The 27,936-nt window shown below is 53.4% G+C and overlaps 1 protein-coding gene across 9 annotated transcripts in view; it reads left to right on the top strand.

Annotated features, from left to right (window-relative positions):
- Positions 1 to 24,241, top strand: part of LSS (lanosterol synthase) — a 34,443-nt gene extending 10,202 nt beyond the window's left edge. For 5 of the 9 annotated variants that reach the window (XM_084992445.1, XM_084992449.1, XM_021082500.2 and 2 more), the window contains 13 exons: positions 95 to 192; positions 416 to 443; positions 1,967 to 2,023; positions 2,602 to 2,673; positions 2,948 to 2,998; positions 3,433 to 3,582; positions 4,576 to 4,672; positions 5,341 to 5,446; positions 19,738 to 19,803; positions 20,133 to 20,213; positions 20,740 to 20,910; positions 21,646 to 21,724; positions 22,140 to 24,241. In XM_084992445.1, coding sequence (XP_084848571.1) covers positions 95 to 192; positions 416 to 443; positions 1,967 to 2,023; positions 2,602 to 2,673; positions 2,948 to 2,998; positions 3,433 to 3,582; positions 4,576 to 4,672; positions 5,341 to 5,446; positions 19,738 to 19,803; positions 20,133 to 20,213; positions 20,740 to 20,910; positions 21,646 to 21,724; positions 22,140 to 22,271 — 1,188 coding nt within the window. In that variant the 3' untranslated portion in view covers positions 22,272 to 24,241. Of the gene's footprint in view, positions 1 to 94; positions 193 to 415; positions 444 to 1,966; positions 2,024 to 2,601; positions 2,674 to 2,947; positions 2,999 to 3,432; positions 3,583 to 4,575; positions 4,673 to 5,340; positions 6,042 to 7,519; positions 10,094 to 19,737; positions 19,804 to 20,132; positions 20,214 to 20,739; positions 20,911 to 21,645; positions 21,725 to 22,139 lie in introns of those variants that run through there. The other 4 variants (XR_014825296.1, XR_014825295.1, XM_084992446.1 and 1 more) reach the window with 4 other exon arrangements.
- The last annotated feature ends 3,695 nt before the right edge of the window (positions 24,242 to 27,936 follow it).

Genomic DNA, 27,936 nt, shown 5'->3' with positions numbered 1-27,936 from the left:
CAGCCCAGAGCGAGGCTGTGCGGGGCCTCAGTGGGGCAGGGCTGCGGGCCCAGCGGGGAGCCTGCGGGTGCCCTGACAGGGCCGTCCCCTCCAGATCTCGAAAACCATCAACATGCTGGTGCGCTGGTACGTGGATGGGCCCGCCTCCTCCGTCTTCCAGGAGCACGTCTCCAGGATCCCCGACTACCTGTGGTGAGTGTGGAGGGCAGGGCTGAGGGCAGAGCAGGGGGCGCGGCCCCCTGCCACCCCGCGTGGCCCTCTCAGGGGCGTCCTCCTCCCCTGGTGGCCCTCTGCCCCCTGGGGGTGTGTGCGTGTGCCCTCGAGAATCCCCTGCTGAGTGGGCGCGTTGCTCTGGACGTGGGCTCTGGGCCTGACCCCCTGCCGTTTGCCCTGTGCCCCCGATCTCTTCTCACAGGCTGGGCATCGACGGCATGAAAATGCAGGTAAGAGCTGTGGGGCCACAGCTGCTGGCTTCCTTGCGGCCAGCATCGCTCCTCTCAACACCCTGTCAGCTCGAGGGCAGCGGCCGCAGGTCCCCTGGTCCCCACCTGAGGGGACCCTCGGGGTGTGTGCTGTCTGGCGGGGGCGCCGACAGGCCCCGGGGGAGGTGCAGAGCTGGGGGCTGCAGCCTCCCGGGGGAGCGGTCTGTCACAGAGTCCCTCCGAACTACACCTCGGGGCTGAGGGCCTCGGCCACCAGCCCGACTGCCGCTGTCCTGCCGGGTCTGCCTAGGGGGTTGAGGACAGCAGTAGGATCCTGTCAGAGCAGAACCCGTGCCCTTCACTGCCGCCCAGGCTGGGCGCCTGTAGCGCCCCCCCATTCAAGGGCCTGAGACACGCTCCTGGGCCCTTCCCCGGACACGCTGTGTGGCAGTTTTGTACTGTTGGCAGTTCTTAGCATCCGGGCCTTGCAGATACGCCCCCCGCAGCTTGTTTTCCTGTGCGTGGTTCTGGCCTGGCTGGAGGGGCCCTGAGGCAGGGAACCCGGGCGCAGGGCCCCCATGGGCCTTTGTCTGCAGTCTCTCAGGGTGGGAACATGGCGCCTCCAGCGCTGTCTTGGGGTCGTTTGGGATGGGCAGGTGGGCCCAGCGCTGCCCAGTGCAAAGCTTCCCCAGGTGCCCTTGCCAGGCGTGCCTGGAGCCCCACGTCCAGCTCCCTGACCCCTCGAAGTAGGGGAGGGTGATGAGCCCTGGCTGGCCCCCTGTGCCCTCTGGCACCTCCAGCACTGCAGCTTATGAGGGCGTCTGTGGCATGAAGGAGTTCCAGGCCAGGGATCGAACCTGTACCTCAGCAGCGACCTGAGCCGCTGCAGTGACAATGCTGGGTCCTTAGCCTGCTGAGCCACACGGGAACTCCTGGTTCTCAGAGAACTGCCGTGCTGTCCTGTACAGTTCACGGCACTCAATGAGGGCTGCTGTGGGTTCGTTGGCCCCTGGATTCCATCCGGAGGCTGATCCTCGAAGTCGCCTTTGTCCTCCAGTCTCCCGAGGGCCCGTCTTTCCCTAGCAGTTTGTCCCTGGAGTGTCTGCCCTGCCTGTGCTGATCCCTGTTTTCTTCAGACTGGAGGTTAGGCCCTGAGGCTAGGGTTCTTGACCAGGCTTCTTGGTCCCACGCGTTCTTGCTGCACATTGTCCTGCAAGGCTGCAGTGTCTGCAGTCAGCCTGGGCTCTGTGTAACCAGTCCATCCCCGCTGCCCACGTGGTGGTGGGTGAGCAGTGGAGGCCATGGGCGGTGGTCCTCCCACCTGGCTTTGCCGAGCGAGCCTGTCCTGGCTGTGGCCTGGCGAAGGCGGGTGGGGGTGCCTGGCCCACATCTGCCTGCGGGACCAGCCCCTCAGGCCCTCGTGGGGTCAGGAGCTGGTGGAAGCCCCTAGGCCCTGGCTCGGCCCTCCAGGCGCCCATCAGGTCCGGGAAGTGGGGTGGTGGGAGGGTACCGGTGCAGCTGCTGTAACGCCATCCTCTGTGCAGGGCACCAATGGCTCGCAGATCTGGGACACCGCCTTCGCCATCCAGGCTCTGCTGGAGGTACGTGGCTCTGCGCCTCGTTCTCCTGCCTCAACCACCCCTGCACCCAGCCGAGCGTGGCACCCACTGGCCCTGACCCTCTGCCCACCTGGGCTCTGAGGCAGTGGTTTTGCCCAGCTCTCTGGGCGGGAGGCCAGCTTGGAGGTTTCTGGGGAGCAGACAAGGTGGTGGGGTCTTCTCAAAGGGGGAGTGGGTTCCAGGCTCCTCTCAGAGCTCAAACTGCTGGTAACAGGTACTTTTGAGCACATCGTAGAGAGAAACAGGAACGTGTTTTTAGGCTGGCGGGAAGGGGGGTGGCAGAATTTGGGGGAAGGGGCTGGGCCACGTGGGGCCTGCCTGATGTGGGGCAGAGACCCCGTGGCCGGGGCAGGGGCCGGGGGTATGTGGACCGTCTCTCCCGCCTGCCTCATTGCTCCATCACGGCTTTTTGACTTGGCAGAAGCTGAGTGCCCCACAACCGGGGGTGGGGGGTTGTTCCTGGCTTCAGGGGTGGCCAGGTGTCACCAGGATCGTCCAGGGCCCAGCCACCCATGCAGGCAAGGGCCACCAACAGCCTCAGCCTCTCTTCTCTTCACCAGGCGGGTGCACAACACAGGCCTGAGTTTTTGACCTGCCTGCAGAAGGCGCACGAGTATCTCCGAGTCTCACAGGTGAGCCGGCCCCGTCCTCGACGCCCACGGGGGTGCCGCCCCCGTCCTCATCGCCCACGGTAGGGGGGTGCCTCTTCTTGCCTCTGCCCTCTCGAGCTCTGGGTGTGCCCTGATTGTGGGTGGCAGTGTGGGCCACGTGGGTGCCACCTGGAGGGTCCCTCTGGTAGTGGCCCCGCTCCTCCCACTGCGCTGGCCCCTTGATGCCCAGTGTCTGCGGACGGGGGTGACACGTGCCCCCTGCTTTTTCTACATGTGCCCCCTGGATGCCACCCAGGTCCCAGACAACTACCCCGACCACCAGAAGTACTACCGCCAGATGAGCAAGGTACCGCAGCCTGCCCTGCGCGCCCGCTTAGCGGCCTCGCCTTCTGGGAGGGCTCTGTCCTTGGCTTCCTGGGCTTCCTATTGGTACAGGTGCTCAGCATGGGCTTCCACTGATGCCCCCAAGGCACTCCTGCCCGAGGGCTTGTGCTCAGGTGCAGTAGCCAAGCTGTGCCCCCCACCCATACACACTCAGATACCAGTATGTGTGGATACTACATAAGGGGAGAAGGGGAGCTCCTGCAGCACCTGAGGGCGTGGGCATTGCCGCTGCTGCAGTCTCGTGGCCGGGGGCTGCGGTCCTTGTGTCGGCAGTCGGAGCCCCGTCCATGTGGGTGCTTGGAGCTGTGGCTGTACCTCCCTGGTGGGCAGGCACGGCAGGTGCCTTGGCCCCAGCGGTGGGACCTCTGCCCTCACTCCTGGCCCCGCATCTTGCAGGGCGGCTTCCCCTTCAGCACGCTGGACTGTGGCTGGATTGTTGCCGACTGCACAGCTGAGGCCTTGAAGTCCGTCCTTCTCCTGCAGGAAAACTGTCCCTGCATCACCCAGCACATCCCACAAGAGCGGCTCTTCGACGCTGTCGCTGTGGTGAGGCTGCCAGGTGGGGGGTTCCAGTTGCAGGGTGCCGGGGGCTCTGGGCTGCTGTCTGGCCCCCCGCAGACCCTCTGTCCCACTGGTGCTGCAGCTGAGCTGTGCTCCCCTCCCCACCGCGGTTGTCCCCACAAGCACCCGGGGCAGACCCTGTGGGCCCACAGGCCACATCCTCAGACGCAGCTTCTTGGCCAACCGGGAACCCTGCGTGAGGCCAGTGGGAGTCCTGGCTGGGTGTGGGCACAGACCTTGTGCGGAAGGAGGCTGTGGGCTTCCCCTGCGGGTGTGCGAAGTGGTCCTGGGCCAGCCTGGTGCCGGGCTGAGGGCCCTGACTCGGTGGCTGCTGCGGCCTCCGAGCTTCTGTCTGTTCAGAGGCTCCCACCGGCTGCTGGTCTCCACTGGGCACCTGAGAACGGAATGTTTTTGGGTGAAAGCCTCTTAACAAGTCCAGGTTTTGTCCAGGTTTTACAGGGAGGTCACTGGTTTGGTGGCGCGCCTGGGATTTCAAAGTGATGAGCGAGCCCCGTTGGGTATGATCCAGGGTCGCCGAGTACCTGGTTGATAAAGTTTGCAGCCCACCATTCTGGGCATCTGAGGGTCCTGTTTTTTTTTTTTTTTTTTGCTTGTTTTTTTTAGGGCTGCACCCGCGGCATATGGAGGTTCCCAGGCTGCTAGCCTACACCACAGCCACAGCAAGGCGGGATCCGAGCCACATCTGTGGCCTACACCACAGCTCATGGCAACGCCGAACCCTTAACCTACTGAGCGAGGCCGGAGATCAAACCTTCATCCTCATGGATCATAGTCAGATTCGTTTCTGCTGCGCTGCAGGGGGAACTCCCCGAGGGTCTTGATTTAACCTGAGAGCTGGCTCCCCGCTCCTCAGTCCCTAGTCCTTGGTATTTCTGGAAAGCCCTGCCAAGGCCTGTGGGCTCCTTCACCTGCCCAGCGCATGGGCAAGTTCTCAGCACCTTCTCCCTCTGGTTGTAGCTGCTGAGCATGAGAAATGCCGACGGAGGGTTTGCCACCTATGAGACCAAGCGTGGGGGACACCTTCTGGAGCTTCTGAACCCCTCGGAGGTCTTTGGTGAGCGGTTGGCCGGTCACACGGCCAGAGACCTGGGGCCCTGCATGCCCGAGGTGGGTTCCCTGCCAGAGCCTGGAGCTGTTTTCCTGGGGGGGCGGGGGGAGGGCAGTGCCAGCATGCTGGCAGTTGTTGGCAGATGCCCTAAGGAGCCGCACATCCCAGGGTGTTCTCTGCTCCTCGACTTCTGAGGTCCGGTGACCGTGGTTGTGAGTAGAAGAGCCGCAGTTTGCTTGGGGTCGGTTGGTGGGATTCAGGCTGGCTCTCTGGCCCGAGCCTCAGCTAACTCCTGTGTTCTGTGGTGGCCAGCCTACTCCTGAGGGCTCCTCTCGGGGAGGTGACAGTGGGGACCCGCTTGCCTGTGTCCTCCCTCTGCATCATGGCTCCGGCGGCCTGCGTGCATCCCTGGGTCCCTCCTTCCTGGTCTCCGTCTGTCTCCTTCAACTGGGTGGGGTCCAGCTCTGCGGCGTGCCCTTCTCTTTCATGCTCCCACAGGCTTCCAGGCCACTGTGGAGGTGGCTGTGTCACTGGGCTGGTCCCCGGTGATGCTTCCACATTTCCGTGGTGTGTTCCATAGGCTCCGTAGGCCCCGGTGCTCTCACGTGGTTGGGCCTGAACTGCTGACTTGCGCGGCTGAGTTGTAAAGCCCACTGCCTCCCTTCCCTTCGCAGGGGACATAATGATTGACTACACGTATGTGGAATGCACCTCATCTGTGATGCAGGCGCTGAAGGAGTTCCACCATCAGTTCCCAGACCACAGGGCTGGGGAGATCAGGTAAGGGCGGCCTCAGTGCCGGAACCCTCGGTCACGCAGGACGGGCGCCGTCAGCTCTGGGTCAGGAGTCTGGACAGCCTTGGCGTCACTGAGAGCAAGCCCTTCTCTCACTCAGGGGTGGCTGCCCCATCAGTGGAGGGGACTCTGGAATAAAACTCATGTAAAACCAGAAGGGGTTTCAGACACTCCTGAGCCCAGTTTTGTGCCCTGCGGTTCATCCAGTGTGTGTGCTGGGGGTCAGAGTGGCACCGTTATGACACAGGAACAAGCTCGCCTTGCATCTACTTAGTAATGCTAAAAGAAGACACACGAAGTGGTACCCGGGAGATACCGTGGCTTCGACTCCAGGCCACTGTGGTGCAACAAAGAGCACGATGATGGGAGTCATGGATCCCTGGCTTCCCATTGCACGTGAAATTTATAGTTACGCTCTTCCATGGTCCGTTAACTGTGCAATGGCACTGTGTCCTAAAAACAATGGACAGGAAGTCTCTCGTGGTGCAGCAGGTTAAGGATCAGGTGTGGTCACTGCAGTGGCTTGATCCCTGGCCCAGGAACTTCTTTTTTTTTTTTTGCTATTTCTTGGGCCGCTCCTGCGGCACATGGAGGTTCCCAGGCTAGGGGTCCGATCGGAGCTGTAGCCTCCGGCCTACACCACAGCCACAGCAACGTAGGATCCGAGCCGCATCTGCAACCTACGCCACAGCTCACGGCAACGCCGGATCGTTAATCCACTTAGCAAGCGCAGGCACCTAACCCGCAACCTCATCGTTCCCAGTCGGATTTGTTAACCACTGCGCCATGACGGGAACTCCCCAGGAACTTCTGTATGGCATGGGGGTGGCCAAAAAACCCCAACAATGGGGAACGATCAGTATGATGGAGGAGTAAGACGTGGCGCTCACCTTCCTCCACAAACACACCAAAAAACCCATCTACATGTGGAATGATCTGCACAGAATGTCTACTGAGCACTGGCAGAGACCTTAAACCTCCAAAAAGGGCAAGAAACCCTCCACATAACTGGATAGAACAACAGGAAAACAGAGAGAGAGAAAAGGCCCTCCCGAGAGGGAGCAGTGAAAGAGGAAAGGAGCCCACAGCCAGGGAAGACACCTAACCGATGGGGAGGTCAGCTGAGACGGAGGCATCTCAGTCTTGGAGAAACGAGCAGCTGCTGGACTGAGGAGGGCAAAGCAGAGTGAGAGCCACACAGACCGTCTGTACCACCACAACCTGAGACGCTGGTCAGGAGACTCAGGCTCTGGAGGTCAGCTCCTGGAAGAGGACTGGATCTTGCTGTGTGGAGACAGCCTGAGGAGCTAGGGAGCAGTGCACCCACGGCCCCAGTCACCTCGGGTTGCAAAGAGGAGGACTCTGCAGCCGAGCACAACCCGTCGTTGCTGTCACTCCCCTGCGAATGCATGTGCCCCATGGCTGCCACTGCCAAGTGCACCTACCCCTGTCTGAAGAGGACTGTCACTTCCAGGACCCTGAAACTAGGAGCGCCCATGCCATCTTCCTGCAGGTCCTTGCCACTGTCAGGGGCCCAGCAACCAGGCATTGGCTCCTAGCCCTGCCCACTGCCTCCATCTCCCTAAAAGCACACACAGCACCCTAAAAATAAACAGCCCTCCCAAAATACCTAGGGGTGCTCACACATATAAATAGCCCTCCAAGACTGCAATAGTTGATTTCCCTGAACTAACAGAATAAGAAACATACAAGCAAAATGAGGAAGCGTGGGAACCATACCCAGTTAAAAGAGCAGAATTTACCTGAAGGAGCAAACAATGAAAAGGACTTTTGCAGTCTACCAGACACCAAGTAAGGAGACCGTGGAAATACTGAAGGAATTAAGGGTGAATATGAAGGAGTTAAGAACAGATGTAAACAGCAGAAATGAATCCAACTGGGAACCATAAGGTTGTGGGTTCAATCCCTGGTCTTGCTCAGTGGGTTAAAGATCTGGCGTTGCCATGAGCTTTGGTGTAGGTCGCAGACACGGCTCACATCTGGCATTGCTGTGGCTCTGGTGTAGGCTGGCAGCTATAGCTCCAATTAGACCCCTAGCCTGGGAACCTCCATATGCCGTGGATGCGGCCCTAAAAAGACAAAAAGGCAAATAAATAAATAAATAAAAAGCAAATATAAACAGCAATGCAGATTACTTTAGAAAGGAATTAGAAAATGTAAAGAGGAGCCAATAAAAATTAGGAAATTCATTTGCAGAGACGCAAGCTGAATTAAAGGCACTGAAGAGCAGAATGAATAAGGCAAAGGAATGAATTAGTGACTTGGAAGAGAGAATAATGGGAATCACCCAGTCAGGACAGCAGACAGAAAACCAAGTGAAAAAAACATCAAGGCGATAGAAGAGACCCATAGGGTAATACAAAGTGGGCCATTGTACGCATAACAGGGATTCCAGGAGGAGAAGAAAAAGGAAAGGGGATATAAAGTTTTTGAAGAAATTATGGGCAAAAACTTTCCACATCTAAAGGAAACAGGACGATACAGGAAGCACAGAGGGCCCCAAATAAATTGAACCCAAACAGGCCCACACCAAGGCATATTATAATAAAAATGGCAAAAGTTAGAGGTTTCTAAAGGCAGCAAGAAAAAAAAAACAAAACAAAACATGCACAACAATAAACTCAAAATGGCTTAAAGACTTAAACATAAGACAAGACACCATCAAACCCTAGAAGAGAACAGAGGCAAAACATTCTCTGACATCAACCATACAAGGTTTTCTTAGGTCAGTCTCCCAAGGCAACAGAAAGAAAAACCAAAGTAAACCAATGGGACTTAATCAAACTGACAAGCTTTTGTACAGCAAAGGAAACTATTTAAAAAAAAAAAAAAAAGACAACCTAAGGAATGGGAGAAAATAGTTTCAAATGATGCAGCCAACAAGGGCTTAATCTCTAAACTACAGAAACAACTTACACAACAACAAAACCAGCAACCCAGTTGAAGAATGGGTGGAAGACCTGAATAGACATTTCTCCAAAGCAGACATTTGAATGCTCAACATCACTCATTGTTAGACAAATGCAAATCAAAACTACAATGAGGTACCACCTCACGCCAGTCAGAATGGCCATCATTAACCAGTGAACAAGTTACAAATTGTGAAGAGGGTGTGGAGAAAAGGGAGCCCTCCTACACTGTCGGTGGGAATGTAAATTGGTACAACCACTGTGGAGAACAGTATGGAGGTAACACAGGAAACTAAACAGAACTACCATATGACCCAGCAATCCCACTCCTGGGCATATATCTAGACAAAACTTTGATTGAAAAAAATACATGCACCCCAAGAATGTGGGGAAAGGACTCGGGGATTAAGATGGCTGAATAGAGGGTCTGCAGCTCATCTTTTCTCATAAAACAACAGAATTACAACCAAACGCTGAACAACCTTCAACCAAATGGACTGGAAACTTTCAAAAAATATCCTACTCCAGAAGACAAAGAGGAGGACACATCAAGAGGTAGGAGGGGCAATTACACAATATAAACAACCCCACAGCTGCCGGCTGGGAAGCCCACAGACTGGGAAGTAACTGTATCGCAGACACTCAACCTACAGGAGTGAGAGTTCGGAGCCCCACGTCAGGTCCCCACGCCTGGGGATCTGGCACTGGGAGAAAGAGCCCCTGGAGTCTCTGGCATTGAAAGCCAGTAGGGCTTGTGCATAGGAGCTCCACGGGACTGGGGGAAACGGAGACCCCATTCTAGAAAGGCACACACAGACTTTCATGTGCACTGGGTGCCAGGGCAAAGCAAAGGCTGCATAGGAATCTGGGTTGGACCTGACTGCCATTCTTGGAGGACTTCCTGGGAAAATGGAGTGACTGTGGCTCATTGTGGGGGAAGGACATTGGAAACAAAGCTCTTGGGAATATTCAGCAGGGAATATTCATCAGCATGTGTTCCTCTGGAGGTGGCCACTTTGGAAAAATCTGGCCCCACCCGTCAGTGCTGAGAAGCCCCAGGCCAAACAACAATCCGGGTGGGATCACAGCCCCACCCATCAGTAAAGAGGCTACCTAAAGACCCCCTGCCCCAGGCACATAGTTGCTTCTAATCTTACCCAGAGACAAAGTCCTACCCACCAGAGGGATAGCAATCAGCTCTGCCTGCCAGTGGGCAGGCACCTGTCCCTCCCATCAGGAAGCCTATGGAAAGCCCCTGTACCAACTTCAGCCACAAGGGGGGCAGACACCAGAAGTAAGGGAGGCTACAACTCTATTGCCTGCAAAAGGTCACCACACCAAAAACCTATAAAAATGAAAAGACAGAGAATTATGACTTGGCTAAGGGAGAAAGAAAAAAAACCCCAGAAAAAACAGGTAAGTGATCAGGAGATTATGAGCCTCTAGGAAAAAGCCTTTAGACTGATGATACTGAAGATGATGCAAGACATTGGAAATAAACTGGAGGCAAAGATTGATAACTTATAGCAAACACTGAGCAAAGAAATACAAGATTTAAAACTTCAGCAAGCAGAGATGCAAAATACAATAACTGAAATAAAAAATTCACTGGAAGCAACCAACAGCAGAAAATAGGAGGCAGAAGAACGAATAAGTGAGGTGGAGGACAGACTAGTGAAAATCGTGGATGTGGAGGAGAAAAGAGAAGAAAGATTGAAAAGAAATGAAGAGAGTCTTAGAGAACTCCGGGACAATGTTAAACACACCAACATGCGCGTTATGTGGTGCCAGAAGGAGAAGAGAGAGAGAGAGAAAGGGACAGAAAAAGTATCTGAAGAGCTAATAGGTGAAAACTTCCCCAACATGGGGAAGGAACCACTCACTCAAATCCAGGAAGTGCAACAAGTGCCATATAAAATACACCCAAGGAGGAACACCCTGAGACGCATGTTAATCAAACTGACCAAAATTAAAGACAGAGAAAATACTGAAAGCAGCTAGGGAAAAGCAACAAATAACATACAAGGGAACCCAGTAGGTTATCAGCAGGTTTTTCAGCAGAAAGTCTGCAAGCCAGAAGGGAGGGACATGATATCCTTAACGTGATGAAAGGAAAAAACCTCCAACCAAGATTGCTTTCCCCAGCGAGGCTCTCATTCAGCTTTGAAGGAGAAATCAAAAGCTTTGCAGATAAGCAAAAGCTAAGAGAATTCAGCACCACTAAACCAGCTTTACGACAAATACTAAAGGAGCTTCTCTAGGCAGAAAAAGATACGTGTACCCCTATGTTCATAGCATCATTATTCACAGTAGCCAAGACATGGAAACAACCTGAATGTCCATTGACAGACGAATGGATTCAGAAGATGTGGTTCATGTACACAGTAGAATACCACGCAGCCATAAGAAAGAACAAAATAATGCCATTCACAGCAACATGGATGGAACTAGAGACTCTTGTACTAAGTGAAGTAAGTCAGAAAGAGACAAATACCATATGATATCACTTATATCTGGAATCGAATATACAGCACAAATGAACCTATCTACAGAAAAGAAAGAAACTCACGGATATGGAGAAGAGGGTTATAATTGCCAAGGGGGAGAGGGAGGGGGTGGGAGGGATTAGGAGTTTGGAGTTAGTAGATGCTAACTCTTGCATTTGGAGTGGATGAGCAATGAGATCCTGCTGTACAGCACAGAGAACTATAACTAGCCACTTGTGATGGAACACAATGGAGGATAATGTGAGAAAAATAATATGTATATATACATACATATGTATGTATGCTTGGGTCACTTTATTGTACAGCAGAAACTGACAGAACGTTGTAAATCAACTACAATAAAAAATAAAAAAAATACCCACCAACAATGTACATATCTTAATTTTAAAAAATACTTAATTGCTGTAAAATATTAACCATCGTCTGAGCCTTCAGTGAGTTGGATTCTTTTTGTAACAGTAACATCAAAGATTACTGACTATAGATCACCATAACAGATATAATAATAATGAAAATGTCTGAAATACTGTGAGCAGTACCAAAATGTGACAGAGACACAAAGTGAGGAGATGCTGTTAGAAAAATGGTGCCAATAGATTTGCTCGATAGGAGGTTGCCCCAAACCTTCAGTTTGTAACAAACTATCTGCAAAGTGCAATAAAGCAAAGCACAATAAAATGAGGTCTGCCTGTACCTCCAGCTTTACCTGTGCCCAAATGAAAGCATCCTTTCCTGTTGAAGGCTGTCACATGTTCAGAGAAGCACACAAATCCTACACAGAGCCCTTGAAGAATTATAAGATGGACACACTCATGTGACTGCATCAGGCAAACATGTTAGCAGAAGCTCCCCTCTTGGTTCTCCTCTGCCCACTGCGATCCCAACGTGGAATCTGATGGTGGAGCCTGTGGGTCTGGCTTCCTTTACTCGGCCTCATGCTTGTGAGGCTGAGCAGGGCAGCTAGCAAAGCTACAGTTCAGCATCTCTCCACTGTCTGTCAAATTCAGTCACCACACTTTGATCCATGTGGTTGTAATGGATCCTTGGAGGTCTTTCTGTGGGTTATTGTGAATCATCCCTTAGTGAGCACGCTCAGACTGGTCTTTGGGGGCACAGGATTTTCCCATTTCTGCAGGATGTAGACGTGGACTGGCTGTATTGTGGGGCTTCTGTGCAGTTTTCAGAGATTTTCCTTCATCCTCATGTGATTCTATCCTGTGTTTCACGGGTTTTGGTAAACTTGGTATATGTAAGCTGATCTTGGTAATGCATGATGTGCTTTCCTTGTTATATGTTGTTAGACTCAATTTGATAAATATTTTGTTTAGGATTTTGTCAAAGGTTTATAAATAGCTTAAGCAAAACCAATGAATCATTGAAATAGTAATTAGTAAACACTTATCATGCACACACCAAAAAGACAGTTTGCAAACCAAGAGGGCTCAAACCAAAACATGGAATGAGGCTTGGGTATATGTTATAAACCAGCTTATATTGTAAGAAAGCAGTGAGTGTTTATTCTTCACGGTGGCTGGTTACAATACCAGAATTTTCAGTGGGAAGCCGTTCAGATTTTCCTTATGATTTCCAGAGGTATAAAATAAAAATGATGCAGGTCAAGTTAGTCTTGCAAAATAAGCCAGATGTTTGTATGATCAAACTGGTTTTGTCTGCTCAGGGAATTTTCGAGGCTGGCTCTGTATTTAACAGTTCCCCCTTTTGGTCATCATCTCAGCAGGCCGAGAGGATCACCACCCAGTGTAGCGTTTTTCAATGTCTCCACCACTGGTGTAGTCAGGCTGAAGAATCACATATTTGCTGTTTTCATTAGTTGAGGTGACGTTGGAGGGCCCTGCAGTCGCCATCTTCATCATTTGGGTGGTTTTTGTGGATTTCATCTAGTTGTCTGATCCATTTGGCATGTGAGTGACTGCCCATAAGCATTTAACACCGTCAAGAGGTTAATGTGGTGACCATAAAGAGAAAAAAAATTCAGACTGAAAAATTTTCCAGAGCCACGATTTCCTCAACTAATTAATCAAGTTGGTTATAATCAGATTTAGGTATTACCTTTCTGAGTCAGTCTATGAAAACTTTAAAGTTACTTAGAGATTTTTTATTGAAATTGGTTTACAATGTTGTGTTAGTTTCAGGTGTACAGCAAATGATTGTTATACATAACGTGTATGTGTATATATGCGTATGTGTGTGTATTTTGTTCTCTATGTCTGTGAGTCTATTTCAGTTTTATAAATAAGTTCATTTGTCTCGTTTTTTAGATTCCGCATATAATGGCATGTATTTGTATTTATTTCACTTAGTATGATAATCTCTAGGTCCATCCATGTTGCTGCAAAGGGCATCATTTCATGCTTTTGTTACGGCTCTGTTTGCCGTTGTGTATATGTACCACATCTTCTTTATCCATTCTTCTGTCAGTGGACACCTGGGTTGCTTCCATGTCTTGGCCGTCGTGAATAGCGCTGCTATGAACTAAGAGTTACTTACGTAGGTATACATGATGTGTCAGCAGTAACATGTCCTCAGGAGTCCTTGGGACAGGATACACATAAGATGCTTTACTTCAGGAGGCAGGTGGGCTTCCACTCTCTATGATGTCAGCCATCAGGTAATTCAATGAGAGACATTTCTATGGAAACAAAGGAAAAATAATGGGTACTTGTTCAAATAAATTAGAAATTGAGTTTCTGAGTTCGGAGAGCAGCCAGGGGAGATGGTCTCTGGACGCTGAGTGAGGGCGAGTGTGGCCGTCAGATGTTGCTGGTGTGCGTGTGCGTGTCTCTGGCGCTTTGGGAGTGGCCCCGGAGCCTTAGGCATGAAGGTTGCCCTCTGTTGTGATCTCACAAGTTTGTGCCAAGTTGCTCATCTTTCACTTGTACGGCTTTGGGGAAAGGACAGTTTTAGTTTCATAGCGATTCTAAGTGGAAAGAATAGAAGAAAATTGGAAATGTTAGTTTGGAGCGTTCTAGCCACATATTGGAGGAAATTAGAAAAATTCAGAATTCAGTCCAGCTTACATTCAGAAAACAAATTTCAAAGACAATTAATGGTACTAGAATCTGATGTACATAAAGGTATATTATTGAAACATAATTTTCTCAGTGCAATCACCTCCATTTCTGCCAAAGATAACCAAGTCTACTTTCAACACACTTGGCCTAATTATTTACAGAAGTGCAGCAGGAATAGTGACTGACCATTTTGACTCTTCTAATTTTTTTTTTTTTTTGTCTTTTGTCTTTTTTGTTGTTGTTGTTGCTATTTCTTGGGCCGTTCCCGCGGCATATGGAGGTTCCCAGGCTAGGGGTCGAGTCGGAGCTGTAGCCACCAGCCTACACCAGAGCCACAGCAACGCGGGATCCGAGCCGCGTCTGCAACCTACACCACAGCTCACGGCAACGCCGGATCGTTAACCCACTGAGCAAGGACAGGGATCGAACCCGCAACCTCATGGTTCCTAGTTGGATTCGTTAACCACTGCGCCACGACGGGAACTCCTAACTCTTCTAATTTTTTTAAAGTTTTAAATTTTTTAGGGAAGACGTAGATTTATAGAGAGAGAGACAGAGTGTGGGCCTTGCTGAAGGCAAGAGCGGCCGGGAAGATAAGGCCTTTCACAGATGGAATGCGGTTGCTGGGAAGGCTTGAGAGCAGCTCGTACAGGCTCTTACAAAAACCTGCTTGGCTGGAACTTGTCATATGGAATCTTAGATTAGACCTTTAAAATCTCTTTAGGCTAAGAAGCCACGCCAAGGACTTGTCCAGTCTTGTCCTGTCATAAGAACTTAAGCATGAGGTTGCGGGTTTGATGCCTTGGCCTTGCTCAGTGGGTGAAGGATCCGGCGTGGCCCTGAGCTGTGGTGTGGGTTGCAGACATGGCTTGGATCCCGTGTTGCTGTGGCTCTGGCGTAGGCCGGCGGCTACAGCTCCGATTCGACCCCTAGCCTGGGAACCTCCATATGCTGCGGGAGCGGCTCAAGAAATGGCAAAAAGACAAAAAAAAAAAAAAAAAAAAAAACTTAAACAGAGGCATGTAATATGAAAATTAAGACATTAGGAGTTTCAGAATTCTGGAGGAGTTGGGTAGGGAGAAAAAGATATATGTTTACCAAATTGCTGTAAGTTATAGATAGCTTAAAGGAGGAGGAAAAGGGGCCTTTAAAATTGGAAAACAAAACATTAAAGAATGAGCAGGGTTTTAAATGAAGTGATGAAATGATAATCATTTCATCACTTCATTTAGTCTCCTGTAATTAATTCTCGTTGATCTTCATCTTTTGTTAGCAGGTTTTTTGTTTGTTTGTTTGTTTGTTTGTCTTTCTTTTTAGGGCGGCACCCATGGCATATGGAGGTTCCCAGGCTAGGGGTCCAATAGGAGCTACAGCTGCCGGCCTGCACCACAGCCACAGCAACGTGGGATCCGAGCCGTGTCTGCGACCTACACCACAGCTCACGGTAACGCCAGATCCTTAACCTGCTGAGCAGGGCCAGGGATCAAACCCGCATCCTCATGGATACTAGTCTGGTTCATGAACCACTGAGCCATGATGGGAACTCCAGCAGTTTTAATCCACCAGTTTGCTATCAAAGTTTTAGAAATTCTTACCCAGTTCAGTGTTAATGATCCTAAAATGATCAGAAACCTGCATTCTAGAGTAATTGTCAGGCTCTCTTCTGTGCATCTCTTTTAAGGTGAAGCACATTTTCAGGAACATTTTTGCAAAAGTATCAGAGTAAGATAATAACTATTTGTAAACGACAGTAGTTGGAATTGTGACTGATAACATTACATCAGGGCATACCAGCTTTGGGGCAATTTCATATAATTTCTAAAGCATTTATATTAACAATTTCCACATAAATATTTTCTTAAAAAAGTTTAGCATCACTTCTTATTTGACAGTGCTTCCCATGAAATTTAACATATGAAAAGTTACATAGTTTAAAAAAAACTTCCCTCTTTTAATAGGGAAGGCTCAGTTTTCTTAAGTGATGAAAGACCTGATAAATCATAGAATCCTAGATTTCAAGGCATTTATATTAAAGATAGAGAAAACTCTTTTTGTGTGCTTTCTTATTAAGAGCATGTCAATAATCTAAGAAAACTGTCTGTTCAACAGAGAAAAACAAATTTTAAGTTGGTACTAGTGTAATTTTGTTATTGAAGTTCTTTTTTTTTTTTTGTCTTTCTAGGGCCGCACCTGCAGCACATGGAGGTTCCCAGGCTAGGGGTGCAATTGGAGCTGTAGCCGCCGGCCTACGCCAGAGCCACAGCAACGCGGGATCCGAGCCGCGTCTGCAACCTACACCACAGCTCATGGCAACGCCAGATCCTTAACCCACTGAGCGAGGCCAGGGACTGAACCCGAGTCCTCATGGATGCCAGTCAGGTTAGTTCACCGCCGAGCCATGACGGGAACTCCTGAAGTTCTCTTTTTTTTAACTTGCATAATTCCATTGCAGTATTAGTCACCCTGACTGTATATAAAGTTCCTTCCTCAAGATTCCTTTTCTATAAACCTGCGACTTTTATTTCCATTCAGGTTTTGTCCTGTCTTTTCCCTTTCTGATACTGGAGCAATCCTTTTACTTTAGAATGAAATTAGTTTTTTTTCCTTCAAAAAAGGTGCATCTTTATGCCTCATAAAGAAGGTTCTACTGAAAATATACCTTTTGTGTACAGTCATCTGCTTTCACCGTCATTATTTCCAGGAGCTTTCTAAACAAACTTTAGCTCTTTTACAAATCAATTTTGGCAAGGGAACGTCTATAGCAGTCTGTATTTTTTTAAAAGCTTCTCTTTTTTTTTAATGCAGATTGTTTTAACTTTATTAGTTCAAATGTTATTTTCTCAATTTCAAAAACTTACAAATCTTATTTAGATAAGAAAAGATGCAGGCAGTTGTTACAGAATAATTCCAGATTCACTTTTAGAGGATAGCAAAGTTGCCTAGGTACTGCACTAAATGAATATAACCTCCATATAATTCAGTGGCATTAACCGTACTTCTTGGAAACGACATTCCGAGGTTCCCGGGTGTCTGCAGATTCATCCTGACAGCGCTCTGCTGCACTGGGAAGGACCCTGGGCAGGGCTTGGGGGGCCGTACGTCCCTGCCCGAGAGAGTCGCTCGGGGCTGAGTGGGCAGAGGAAGTATTTGAGAGGTGGGAGGACAGCTTCTTAACTGACGGCAGAGCCAGGCCTGCCTGGGAGACAGCCCAGCATTCCCGCCCGGCCCGGAGTTAAGAGACGGCTCCCTGGCTGAAGTCCAAAAAGACAGGGCCACACACGTGCGCCTATCAGAGCGGTTCCTTATCGCCTTGTCCTGGTCTGTCAGCTGGCCGCACAGCCCTTTTGCTGCCGTTTGCTGTCGTTTAAGTGGTGGCTTTCAAACGTCAGATCCTTCCTCAGTAAGAAATGCAGGGTACGTTATGGCCCGTACTTTCGCATATAAAACCACATAACTCACTGAAATAAAAGTTTACTAAATGGACACGCGTTTCTTATTTTCAGTATGTGCCGTGCACGCATTCTATTTTGTACTTTACGAAACTATTGTTTATATACGTCGATAGTAAATGAATCTCTAGTAAGTCTGTACGTTGCAGATGAAATCGAAGATGCATACTTCCATTTATCTACATAGATATAGAGGATACTTAAATTTTCAACTTAAATAAACCTCAATCGCACCTCACCAATGGCCTGTGACCACAATTTGAAAAGGAAGACGTTTCAGTAAACCCCACACAGGAGAAAGCTCTCTTGGATGGATACTTAAATGATTCTCGGGCTTTCTTTTTAAATGTGTACTTAAGTTTCTAAGTAAGTTTTGATCTGTCTCATTCAGTTAAAAACTCTGTTTCTATGGTGAGTTCTCTGGTCGCTGAGTAATTTAGGGATGTGTTGCTTTATTTCCAGAAACACTGGAGAACTACCCAGTTGTGTTTTTGCGGGTGTCCTTCTGGCCTGGCAGGCGCTGCAGCCACAAGGAGGCACCAGGGGCCCTGCGCCTGGTCTTAAATACATTCATTCATTATCTTGAAAGTTTGAGTTTATCTGGGAGCGTTTTATGGCTGTGGACCCATGAGAAGGGCCAAAATCCACATCTCGGACGTCAGCAAATGCTGGCGGGGACAAGGAGCAGCAGGAGCCCTCGCTCACTGCGGGGCTGCAGCCGCTTTGGAAGGCAGTCTTACAAAACTAATACACTCCTAGCGTGGGAGCCAGCCAGTGCTCTCTGGTATATATTCAAATAAGCTGAAAACCTGTCCCCACAGATACTTGCACAGGGATAATTGCCTATTGCAGGTCTATTCATAATTCTGAAACTTGTAGGCAGCCAAGCTACCCCGCGGTGTGCGGTGGGCAAACTGGCACACGACGCTCGGAAGGGGCCGTAAACACGCATCTCCTCCATCTGCTCCTGTCGTCAGTGGTTATTGTGGATTTTTCTAATGTTCAAACACTTTTGTGTTTCTGGATAAACCTAATTTGGTGTATCTCTGCTGTATTCAGTTTCCCAATATTTAGAGTTTTGCATCTGTGTCCATTAATGAATAGCCTGAAACGCTTACTTTACTGTATCTCTCTTTTCTGATTTGTTGAGAAGCTTATGCTGGGTTCGCAAAAGAACTAGGGGAAGGGTTCTTCCCTTTATATTCCTACAAGCGTTTGTGTAGGATTAGAATGATTGTTCTTGATTAGTTAGTAAAATTCATTTATAAAATGGCTGGGGTTCTTTTTCTGGGCAAAGTGTGCATATTTTGCTCAATTCTTTCGTAGTTATTGAACTATTCAGGCTCTTTATTCTTGTGGCCATTTTGATAAGTTAATTTTCTGAGTCATTTGTATATTTTGTGTAAGTTCTCAAATGTATTAAGTGAATTTTTCTTATTTTCTCTTCACTTTTAAATTTCCACTAAAGCTCTCGTCACATAGCTTTTTATTGCAAATGCTTTTTATTTGTACCTTCATTCTTTGTATTTGTCACCTGTTGCTGAGTGACAGCAGCACCACAAACTTGGTGCTGAAGACAACACGTTTTCACTGCAGCCACTGTGGGTCCAGGGTCTCCAGGCTGCAGTCAGGATGCGGCCAGGCTGGGGCCTTATCTGGGCGTCCACTGAGGGTCTCCAAAGCCCCTTGGTTGTTGGCGGGTTTCCGACCCTTGCGGCCTGTCAGCCTCAGGCCCCGTTTCCCCGCTGGCAGGAGCCACCCGCGGTGTCTTGCCGTGTGGGCTTGTGCGGCGGCTCTGTGAGAGCCCGCAGGGGTCTGCCAGCCGGGCAGGAGCTGGAAGTGGCGCCGCCCGCTGCGCAGCGATCGGCTGGACGGCCAGGTCATGGGGCGCTTGCCCGGGGAGGGAGCGAGGCGTGTGGTGAGGCCCCTTCGGGGCTGCGGTCCTGCCCCCACCTCCAGCCCTTCATAGAGCCCGGCCCGGCCCTTCCAGAGCCGTCTTCCGCAGCAGCGCCAGTCAGACCTGTGGCGCGTCCTCTTTGAAGGGATCGTTTTCTCTCTCGTTTCTGATGTAACGTTTCCGTCTGTGTGATTCACTCAAGCCTCTCTGTGACCTTGTCAGTGCCACTGATCCCGGTCGCAGCTGCTTCTGACGCGGGTTGGTGCCCGAGGTTTGTCTCTGCTCTCGCATTTCCTCCTTTATCTGCCACTGCTCCCCTCCTGCTGCCTGTAATCGCTGCCACCAACCCTCCGAACTGTTTGTTTCCGCGGGTTTCTAAGGGGGACCGAGCGTGGCGGGTGGATGGGTGGGCGAGTGGCCGTCCCGCCGGGCCGTTCACGGGCCCTCGTCCTGTGTTCCAGGGAGACGCTTGAGCAGGGCCTGGACTTCTGTCGGCGGAAGCAGAGGGCCGACGGCTCCTGGGAGGGGTGAGTGACACCCGCGGCGCAGACGGGGGCCCGGGAGCTTCCTGTGTGCAGGCCGGGCGCTGCCGCCGCCGCGGGAGCCTCTGGCTGGGTTCTGGGCGGGCGGTCGTCGCCCGGCCCGCTGAGAGCGGGTGGCCTGAGGGCTGCGCTGTGAGGCCCGTGGTCACTCGGCTTCCGCTGGGCCTGGATCTGCTCCCCTCCTGTTGGCGGAGCCTCCGCGGAGGCAGGTCCGTCCTGGTGCCAAAGGCCGTCGGATGTTCCTCCTGAAAGTGGACCCCCCTCCTCCCGCGGCCTCTGTTCGCGGGGACCGAGAACTGCCTGTCATCCTGCAGCTCCTGGGGCGTGTGCTTCACCTACGGCACCTGGTTCGGGCTGGAGGCCTTCGCCTGCATGGGGCACACCTACCGCGACGGGTGAGCGCCAGCCTTGGCCACCTGGCCCCAGGGGAGGGGTGAGGGTTGGGGGACGTGGCCCACGGGGTTTTGCACGTTTTCAGCAGTGAGAGAATCGGAAGCCCGGAGGGCGGCTGCGTCCCCAGGTGGAACCGGCAGCTCCCGTCTGTGAGGGATGCTTGGCTGAGGAGCTGCCTCGCTGCTCTGCGGGGCGTCCCGCCTCGTGGGGGGCAGCCTCCGGCCCCTGCCCTCCCTCAGCTCCCGTGGCCGGGGCCAGGCCGCCCGCAGGGCTGGGCTGAGGGGAACGGGGGCCCCGGGGCCAGCGGGGCGGGTGTCCGGGCAGCTCGGGTCTGGAGGCCGCCCGCAGCTGCCCAGCATCTCACCTTCTCTCCCCTCCCGGTGTCTGTCGCCTGCTCGCCTCGGTGGGCTGGCCCGGTGCCCCCCCACCCCTCGCCCTCTCCGTGGCCCTGAGGAGCCCTGGCGCGGGGAGCAGGCGCCCGGGACCCGCCCAGCCTGACGGTGTCTCGGCTCTCGCTGGTCTCTGCAGGGCTGCCTGTACGGAGGTCTCCCAGGCCTGCGACTTCCTGCTGTCCCGGCAGATGGAGGACGGGGGCTGGGGGGAGGACTTCGAGTCCTGCAGGCAGCAGCGCTACGTGCAGAATGCCCGCTCCCAGATCCACAACACCTGCTGGGCCCTGATGGGGCTGCTGGCCGTCAGGTGGGGTCGGCGAGGGGAGCCTGGTGGCCTGGGGGTGTGGTGGCCAAGCTCAGGGTGCCGGGGTGGGAGGAGGCAAGTCTGCCTGGCCATCCAGATGGATCCCAAGGCGAGGTGGCAGGTCCCACGGAGAGGGCTACCCAGCAGGGCCAGCAAGGGAAGCGGGGCGGCAGCACCTCTGTCCACAGCCACACGCGCTCAGGCAGGTGCCCGCGCAACACCCCAAGGCACAGATCCACGCAGGCCTGTGCCCGCCGTCCCAGGCTGTGCTGCTCTGTTGGGTTTGGAGCCCCTGGGAAAGCTCCCTAGACCCCTCAAATGAGGCCAGGGCGCTGAGCGGGAGCAGCAGCGTCTACGGCCGTGAGTGGTCCTGACCATCCATCAAGCCTCCTGCTGTATCTTGGGCGAGGACAGCTAAGGATTAGCACACATGGCCTCTGACCTCAGAGGCCCCGAGGACTAGAGGCCGGTGGGCATGAGCCTGGCCTCCTCTCCTGGGGGACAGGAGAGCTGCACCTCGTGGCAGGGACTGCTCGCCTAGCCGCATCACGGTCGCCTCCCACCTGCTCACCCCCGCCCTTGGGAGTCTGCCGGGCCAGCTGTTCCCTGTGGGGGTGGCGGCTTGGGTCTGTCCCTTCTGTCCTCGTGCCTGGTGAGGGTGAGGACGCAGGTTTGTCCTCAGCCGGATGGCCTCGTCCGGAGAGGTGGTGAGGGTGCTGAGGGCCCCTCTCCCCGCAGGCACCCTGACGTGGCCGCCCTGGAGAGGGCAGTCAGCTTCCTGCTTGGAAAACAGCTGCCCAATGGCGACTGGCCCCAGGTACGTGAGGGCCACATAGCCTCCATCTGCACAGGGCACAGGCGTGCTCGTGCCCCACCCGCCCTACGTCCCTCTTGGGGCTCGTGGGTGGGCTTTCACTTTGGGGATTTCCGAGTCACCAGTGCCACCAGTGCGTGGCCTGTGGTGGTGACGGGTGCTGACATCCTGCCACCAAAGAGTAGGCGAAGCACTGGCCTGGGGGCGGGGCTGGAGGGGAGAAGGGCCCCCTTGGGGGTCCCAAGACCCCCTGAGGCTGACTGCTCCCAAAGAACGAGTCTTGGGCTGGTGTGGAGGCCCGTGGCCCCGGCTGGAGGGTTTCTGCCGTGCCTGGGGTCCCGGAGCTGGGATGGCAGGGCCTGGTCTCTGGGTGGAGCCTGACGGGGGGCCCGTTGTGTCTGTCCCCCACTGTCTGCAGGACAGCAGCGCTGGCGTCTTCAACAAGACCTGTGCCATCACCTACACCAGCTACAGCAACGTCTTCCCCATCTGGGCCCTTGGGCGCTTCTCCCACCTGCACCCGGAGAGCGCCCTCGCCGGCTGCCCTTGAGAGCACGTCTGTGGGCACCTGGGGGCTGCTCCTGCAAGGTCCAGGCGAGGCTGTGGCACCTTGGCTGGGCCGGGGCGGCCCCGTCACTGCCCGCTTCAGCAGGAGGCCTGAGACAGGCCTTCGGTGGGGGTGGGGGTGGGGGTGGCTGCAGGAGCTGGATTTTCGGTGTCGGTTTAGTTCTGGGAACAGCAGTTGAGCGCGGATGGGGGAGGGATGGGACGCACTGTGATTCTGGGTAAAGTAGCGCGTTCCAAGGTCCCAGGCGGCATGTCCGCGTCCGCGCTGTGGGCGCAGGGCAGGGAAGACCCTCTTGACCTGAGTTCCGGGGAGGGGGCAGCTGTGCCTGGTGCCCTCGAGGAGCCGGGTCTCGGGCTGAGACCTGCTGCCTCCCTGATCAGCCCGGCGGGAGAGGCCGGACCTCTGTTCTCTGGGGCTGCTCAGGGCTCGGCAAGGAGTGGGGACCAGACCTGGTGAGTGTCCTGTGGCTGCTCAGAGTTCAGCCCGTTTGGGGGGTGCCATCATCACACCTCCAGAGGCTGTAGCCGTCTGGTAACGACAGAGGGGCGCCCAGGAGGCCAAGATAACCGAGGGGGAGGGGGTGTCAGCGGCTTGACGGTCACCACGCTGGGGCACTGTTGTGTGGGGGGGCAGCTGTGCACCCCAGCCTGTCACCACCCATTGCAGCTGGCCAGGCGGGCGTGACACCTGGGTCCCCAGGGCACCCTCCTGTCCCCTTTGTGCTCCAAGCTGAAGGGAGGTCTGGTTTTCAGGGGGCTGCCTCGCGGGCAGGGGGCCTCTGAACTCCCCCAGCTTCTACTCCCGTCTGGTTTGACGTGCGTGGACTTGGGCTCAGGATGGAAAAACCTGGGTCCTGGAATTGCCTCTAAGAACGAGTGGCTCCCGTGCCCAGGGCTCCCCGGGCCATGGGGGGTCACTGAGAGCTTTGATGAGGGTCAGACCCAGGCCCGGTGTCACCCTGGGGCCCCCTGCTTCTCGCTCACCCCAGCGCCTGCCCCCTGCTGTTCCTCGGCCACCTCCTCAGGTGACAGCAGTCTCCGGCTGCTGTCCCCAGCCAGAGTGCGCTGCTCCCGCCCTCCCAGGCGCCCGCAGTCCTCGCTCAGCCTGTGCCCTGTGGCCTTGCCCCCGCAGCAGCCCTGGCCCAGGACCGTCCCTGTGTCCCAGACAGTGCGGGGCTCGCCTGCCTCTGGCCTTCGCCTGAGCCGCCCCAGGGGCTGCCACACTGGCCTGTAGCAGGTGTCAGTTGATGTCAACGCTTTCTCTCGACGACGTTGGTTTTCACACTAGTTCGTCTTCCCGAGGGTCCCGCTGAGGTCGGGCGGGTTTGCTGGCGCACCGGCCGCTCCGGTGGTCGCCCATCACTGCTCCTTTCGGTGGCCCTGCCCTGCCCAGCTGCCAGCCACCGCCAGCCCCCTGGACGACGCCTAGGCTTCCAGAAAAGAAAGGGGAACCTGCTTTTACACTGAGAGCCACTTATCTGACCAGCGGCCGTAGTAAACAGGCGTCCGAGTCCCTTAGGCAGGAGCACGTCCCGCTTGTGCCTGTCTCCTGTCCGGGTTCTCATGTGCCACGTCGGGGGCTGGCCCTCGGTCTCAGGGAACAGGTGTGACTGCTCCAGGATAGCAGGGCGCTTCTGCTCACCTAAGGGGACATATTTGCCTTACCTGGTTAAAAATCAAGCTCTCTGTCCTGGTGAAGGAGTAGAGTCTGGAGTTCGTTTTCCTCCAGCCTCTCCAGAGCAGACGGAGGGTGTGCTGGGCTCGGGAGCCCCGTCAGCTCTTCTCTGTTGACCGTGACGGAACGTTCGCTCTAAGCCTCGGAAGTGTCCTCTAACTGCAAACGCTCAGCTCACTGTGGAGACTTACTCTAAGAAAATGCTTTTCCTTACCGAACATAATCAATATCGCTACACAGATTTAAATTTTATTCAGGCAATAAAAATGCTCACAAAACTGACGCCGTCACCTGTGGCTTCCTCATTCCCTCTCACAACTGGTTGTTGGTTAGTTGATCGGCTTGATACACCTGCATGGCCCCATCTGCGGCAGAAAGTGTTATTTATAATTCCCTTTGTTTCAGAAAGAAGCTGAGATCAGAAACATGAGGCGGGGGATGGGAGGGCCAGGCTGGGGGCGACACCCCACGGGGGGACGCCAGGCTGGCTCCCCGGAGGCTGTCCTTGGCCTTCAGGCTTCGTGCTCGCCTTCCAGGAGGCCGCTGGAGAGGAAAGTTCGGACCAAGACGAGCCCGCGAGCTGAGCAAAGCCTGTCACTGATGCTGGGGTGGGTCCTAAGAGGGGGGCCCTTCCTCACAGCCCCGCCCACAGGGCATCCATCACCCCAGAGTCCCCAGGAATCGCCCTCGCCAGTGGCCAGGGTAGGATGCTGGCGGGGCCCCAGGCGCTGTCAGGGGCAGGTGGGGGGCGGCTGGGCAGCCTTCTTGACATCATCCCGCCACTTCCACCGGGAAGTCCTGGGCCACCTCCAAGATCTCGTTTTCTTCGGGGAAGGCAACTGGGCCATTACTCCTTTCGGTGACAGTTGTCGGTGACGATGCCCAGCCTTCCTCGGCGCCGAGGCCTCCCCTGCCCGTGGTGGAGGACGGCTGCCCCGTGAGGCTTTGGGCGGCCTCAGACCTGCCGGCCAGCCGGGCCCTTCGTGGGTGCGGTGAGCCTGAGACCTCGTGTCCCCCGACGCCCCCTCCCCCGTTCTCAGTGGAGGAGCAGCGCCTGCCTCAGGCGTCCAGGGACAGGGAGCATTGGGACGGCTGAGCTTGGCCAGAAGACTTCAAAACAATGAGCAAAGCTTCAGCGACCTGTTAGTGATGCCCAGGGGCCGCACACGTGACCCGAGTCCTAGGGCGAGGCAGGGAGGCAGGCGGTCAGAAAGACATTTGAATCCAGGCTGAGGATTTCCCAGAGGAGGCCTCGAAGCCCGCAGATCCGTGAGGCTCGGCAGACGTGTACCCGGACGACCACGTGGGCCGGCAAACCCCGGCACAGCCCGCTTCAAAGCTCCCGGTAAACTGGTGAAAACCAAGGATGAATCCATCTCAAAACAGGCCTGGTGTGTTCCTGGGAGCAAAGCTGGGGTGACGGAGGACTTTGCTCGGAACAGCGGCGGGGTGACAGTCACAAAGCCCAGAGAAGGACGGGGGGGCCTGCAGCGCCGCCTTCTCGGAAACGGAGGCGAAGGCCGGGCACGCCTTTCCCAGACAAAGCAGAGCTGAAGAAGCTGTAGCAGCCCTGCCGGATGAAGGGGGTTCTGGTGCAGGAAAGGGATACCTGGGCTTCAGAGGATGAGGAGCCCTTGTGGGGAGGGCCTGCGAAGTATAGACGCCTCCCGTTGGTTAAAGGACTTTTTTTGTTGTTTTTTTTGGGTCTTTTTAGGGCCACACCCGAGGCATATGGACGCTCGCAGGCTAGGGATTGAATCGGAGCCTTAGCCACTGGTCTATACCACAACCATAGTAACACCAGATCCAAGCCATGTCTGCAACCTACACCACAGCTCTCGGCAACACCGGATCCTTGACCCACTGAGTGAGGCCAGGGATTGAACCTGCATCCTCAGAGATACTAGTCAGATTTGGTTATGCTGAGCCACGATGGGTACACTTTTTTTTTTTTTTTTTTAAATTAACACTGTCATGGCTCAGTGGTAATGAACCCGACTAGTATCCGTGAGAATGCAGGTTTGATTCTGGACCTTACTCAGTGGGTTAAGGATCCGGTGTTGCCATGAGCTGTGGTGTAGTTCACAGACACGGCTTAGATCTGGGGTTGCTCAAGTGGCTGTGGTGTAGGCCAGCAGCTACAGCTCCAATTGAATCCCTAGCCTGGGAACTTCCATATACTGTGGGTTCGGCCCTAAAAAGACAATAATAATAACTTTTAGAAGCAAAATAAGGAGTTCCCATTGTGGCTCAGTTTACGAACCCAACATAGTTTCCATGAGGATGTGGTTTAAATTCCCTGGCTTCACTCCGTGGGTTAAGGATCAGGTGTTGCCGTGAGCGGTGGTGTAGGATGCAGATGTGGCTTGGATCTGGCGTTGCTGTGGCTGTGGTGTAGACCAGTGGCTACAGCTCCACTTGGACCCCTAGCCCAGGAATCTCCATAGGCTGTGGGTGTGACCCTAAAAAAAAAAAAAAAAAAAAAAAAAAAGAGAGAGATACAGACAGGATAAAGGTGAAGTTTAGAAAAATACATAACCGAAAAATAGTTATAAGGAGAAAAAGTGCTATGTTAATGTCAAAGTGGTTTTCAGGAAAAGGAATAATAGCAGAAACAGACATTTATGGTAAAAATGAAAGTACAAGGGAAATTAGAAAAAATTTCAAGGTGAATAAAGATAAAAACATGTTATCAAAAATTGTGGGGTGTAACTAAAGTAGTACTTAGAGGAATGTTTACAGGCTTGCGTATTAATGCTGTCCATGGGGTTTAAAATCAATGATCCGAGTGTCCATCTAAAGGCCCTTAAAACCAAGGTAAGCAGGAGAAAGGAAATATTAGACAAAGAGTAGGAGTCGAATGCTACCGAAACCTCATGGAGATCAGTGACACCCAAAGCTGATGCTCTGAGAAAAGTAACAGTCTGACCACGCGAGAAAAACAGCCTGTCCGGGCACAGGAAGGGCGCGCCACACAGACCCGGGGGGCCGCCGGCCGCCTCGCCTGCCGCTCTCCCCTCTGGCCGCGCGGGTCCCGCTGTCTGCTGGCTCGACCTGCTCCTAGAAAACCCGCTGACGCTCCTTCTGCACTTTCACGCTTCGATTTCCTTCCTTGGCGGCACCTGCTTGCTTGCCCTCAGAGGCGGGAGACTGCAGAGAGGACAGGAGGAAATGAGAACCACGTCACGGCAGCGATTCACAGCCTGGAGTTCGAGGACAGGTCCCTGGAAAGACACGCGTGTCATCGGGCTGGGTGTGAGGAGAAAGGGAAAGTTTAAGTGACTTCGTATCTACCTAAGAAATTGAATTAGAGGAGTTCCCGTCGTGGCGCAGTGGTTAACAAATCCGACTGGGAACCATGAGGTTGCAGGTTTGATCCCTGGCCTTGTTCAGTGGGTTAAGGATCCGGCGTTGCCGTGAGCTGTGGTGTAGGTTGCAGACGCGGCTCGGATCCCGAGTTGCTGTGGCCCTGGTGTAGGCGGGTGGCTACAGCTCCAATTGCACCCCTAGCCTGGGAACCTCCATATGCCGTGGGAGCGGCCCAAGAAAAGACAAAAAGACAAAAACAAACAAACAAACAACAACAAAAAAGCAATTGAATGAATTAGAAACTTTTTCTTTTTTTGGTCTTTTTTGCTATTTCTTGGGCCGCACCCGCAGCATATGGAGGTTCCCAGGCTAGGGGTCCAATCGGAGCTGTAGCCACCGGCCTACGCCTCAGCCACAGCAATGTGGGATCCGAGCCGCGTCTGCAACCTACACCACAGCTCACGGCAACGCCGGATCCTTAACCCACTGAACAAGGCCAGGGATCAAACCTGCAACCTCATGGTTCCTAGTCGGATTCGTTAACCACTGCACCACGACGGGAACTCCTGAATTAGAAACTTAAAACTTTCCAGAAGAACACTCTGGGCTCACATGGCTTTGCTGGTGGATGTAGCAAACATTTAATCTAACCCAACTCTTCTGT

Source organism: Sus scrofa, chromosome 13 (assembly GCF_054392235.1).
Source record: "Sus scrofa isolate SSC_HxYL_T2T_F1_AM1 chromosome 13, Sscrofa_HxYL_maternal_Yorkshire_Landrace_v2.0, whole genome shotgun sequence".
NCBI classification, from domain to species: Eukaryota; Metazoa; Chordata; class Mammalia; order Artiodactyla; family Suidae; genus Sus; species Sus scrofa.
This window is presented reverse-complemented; position numbering and strand designations above follow the sequence as displayed.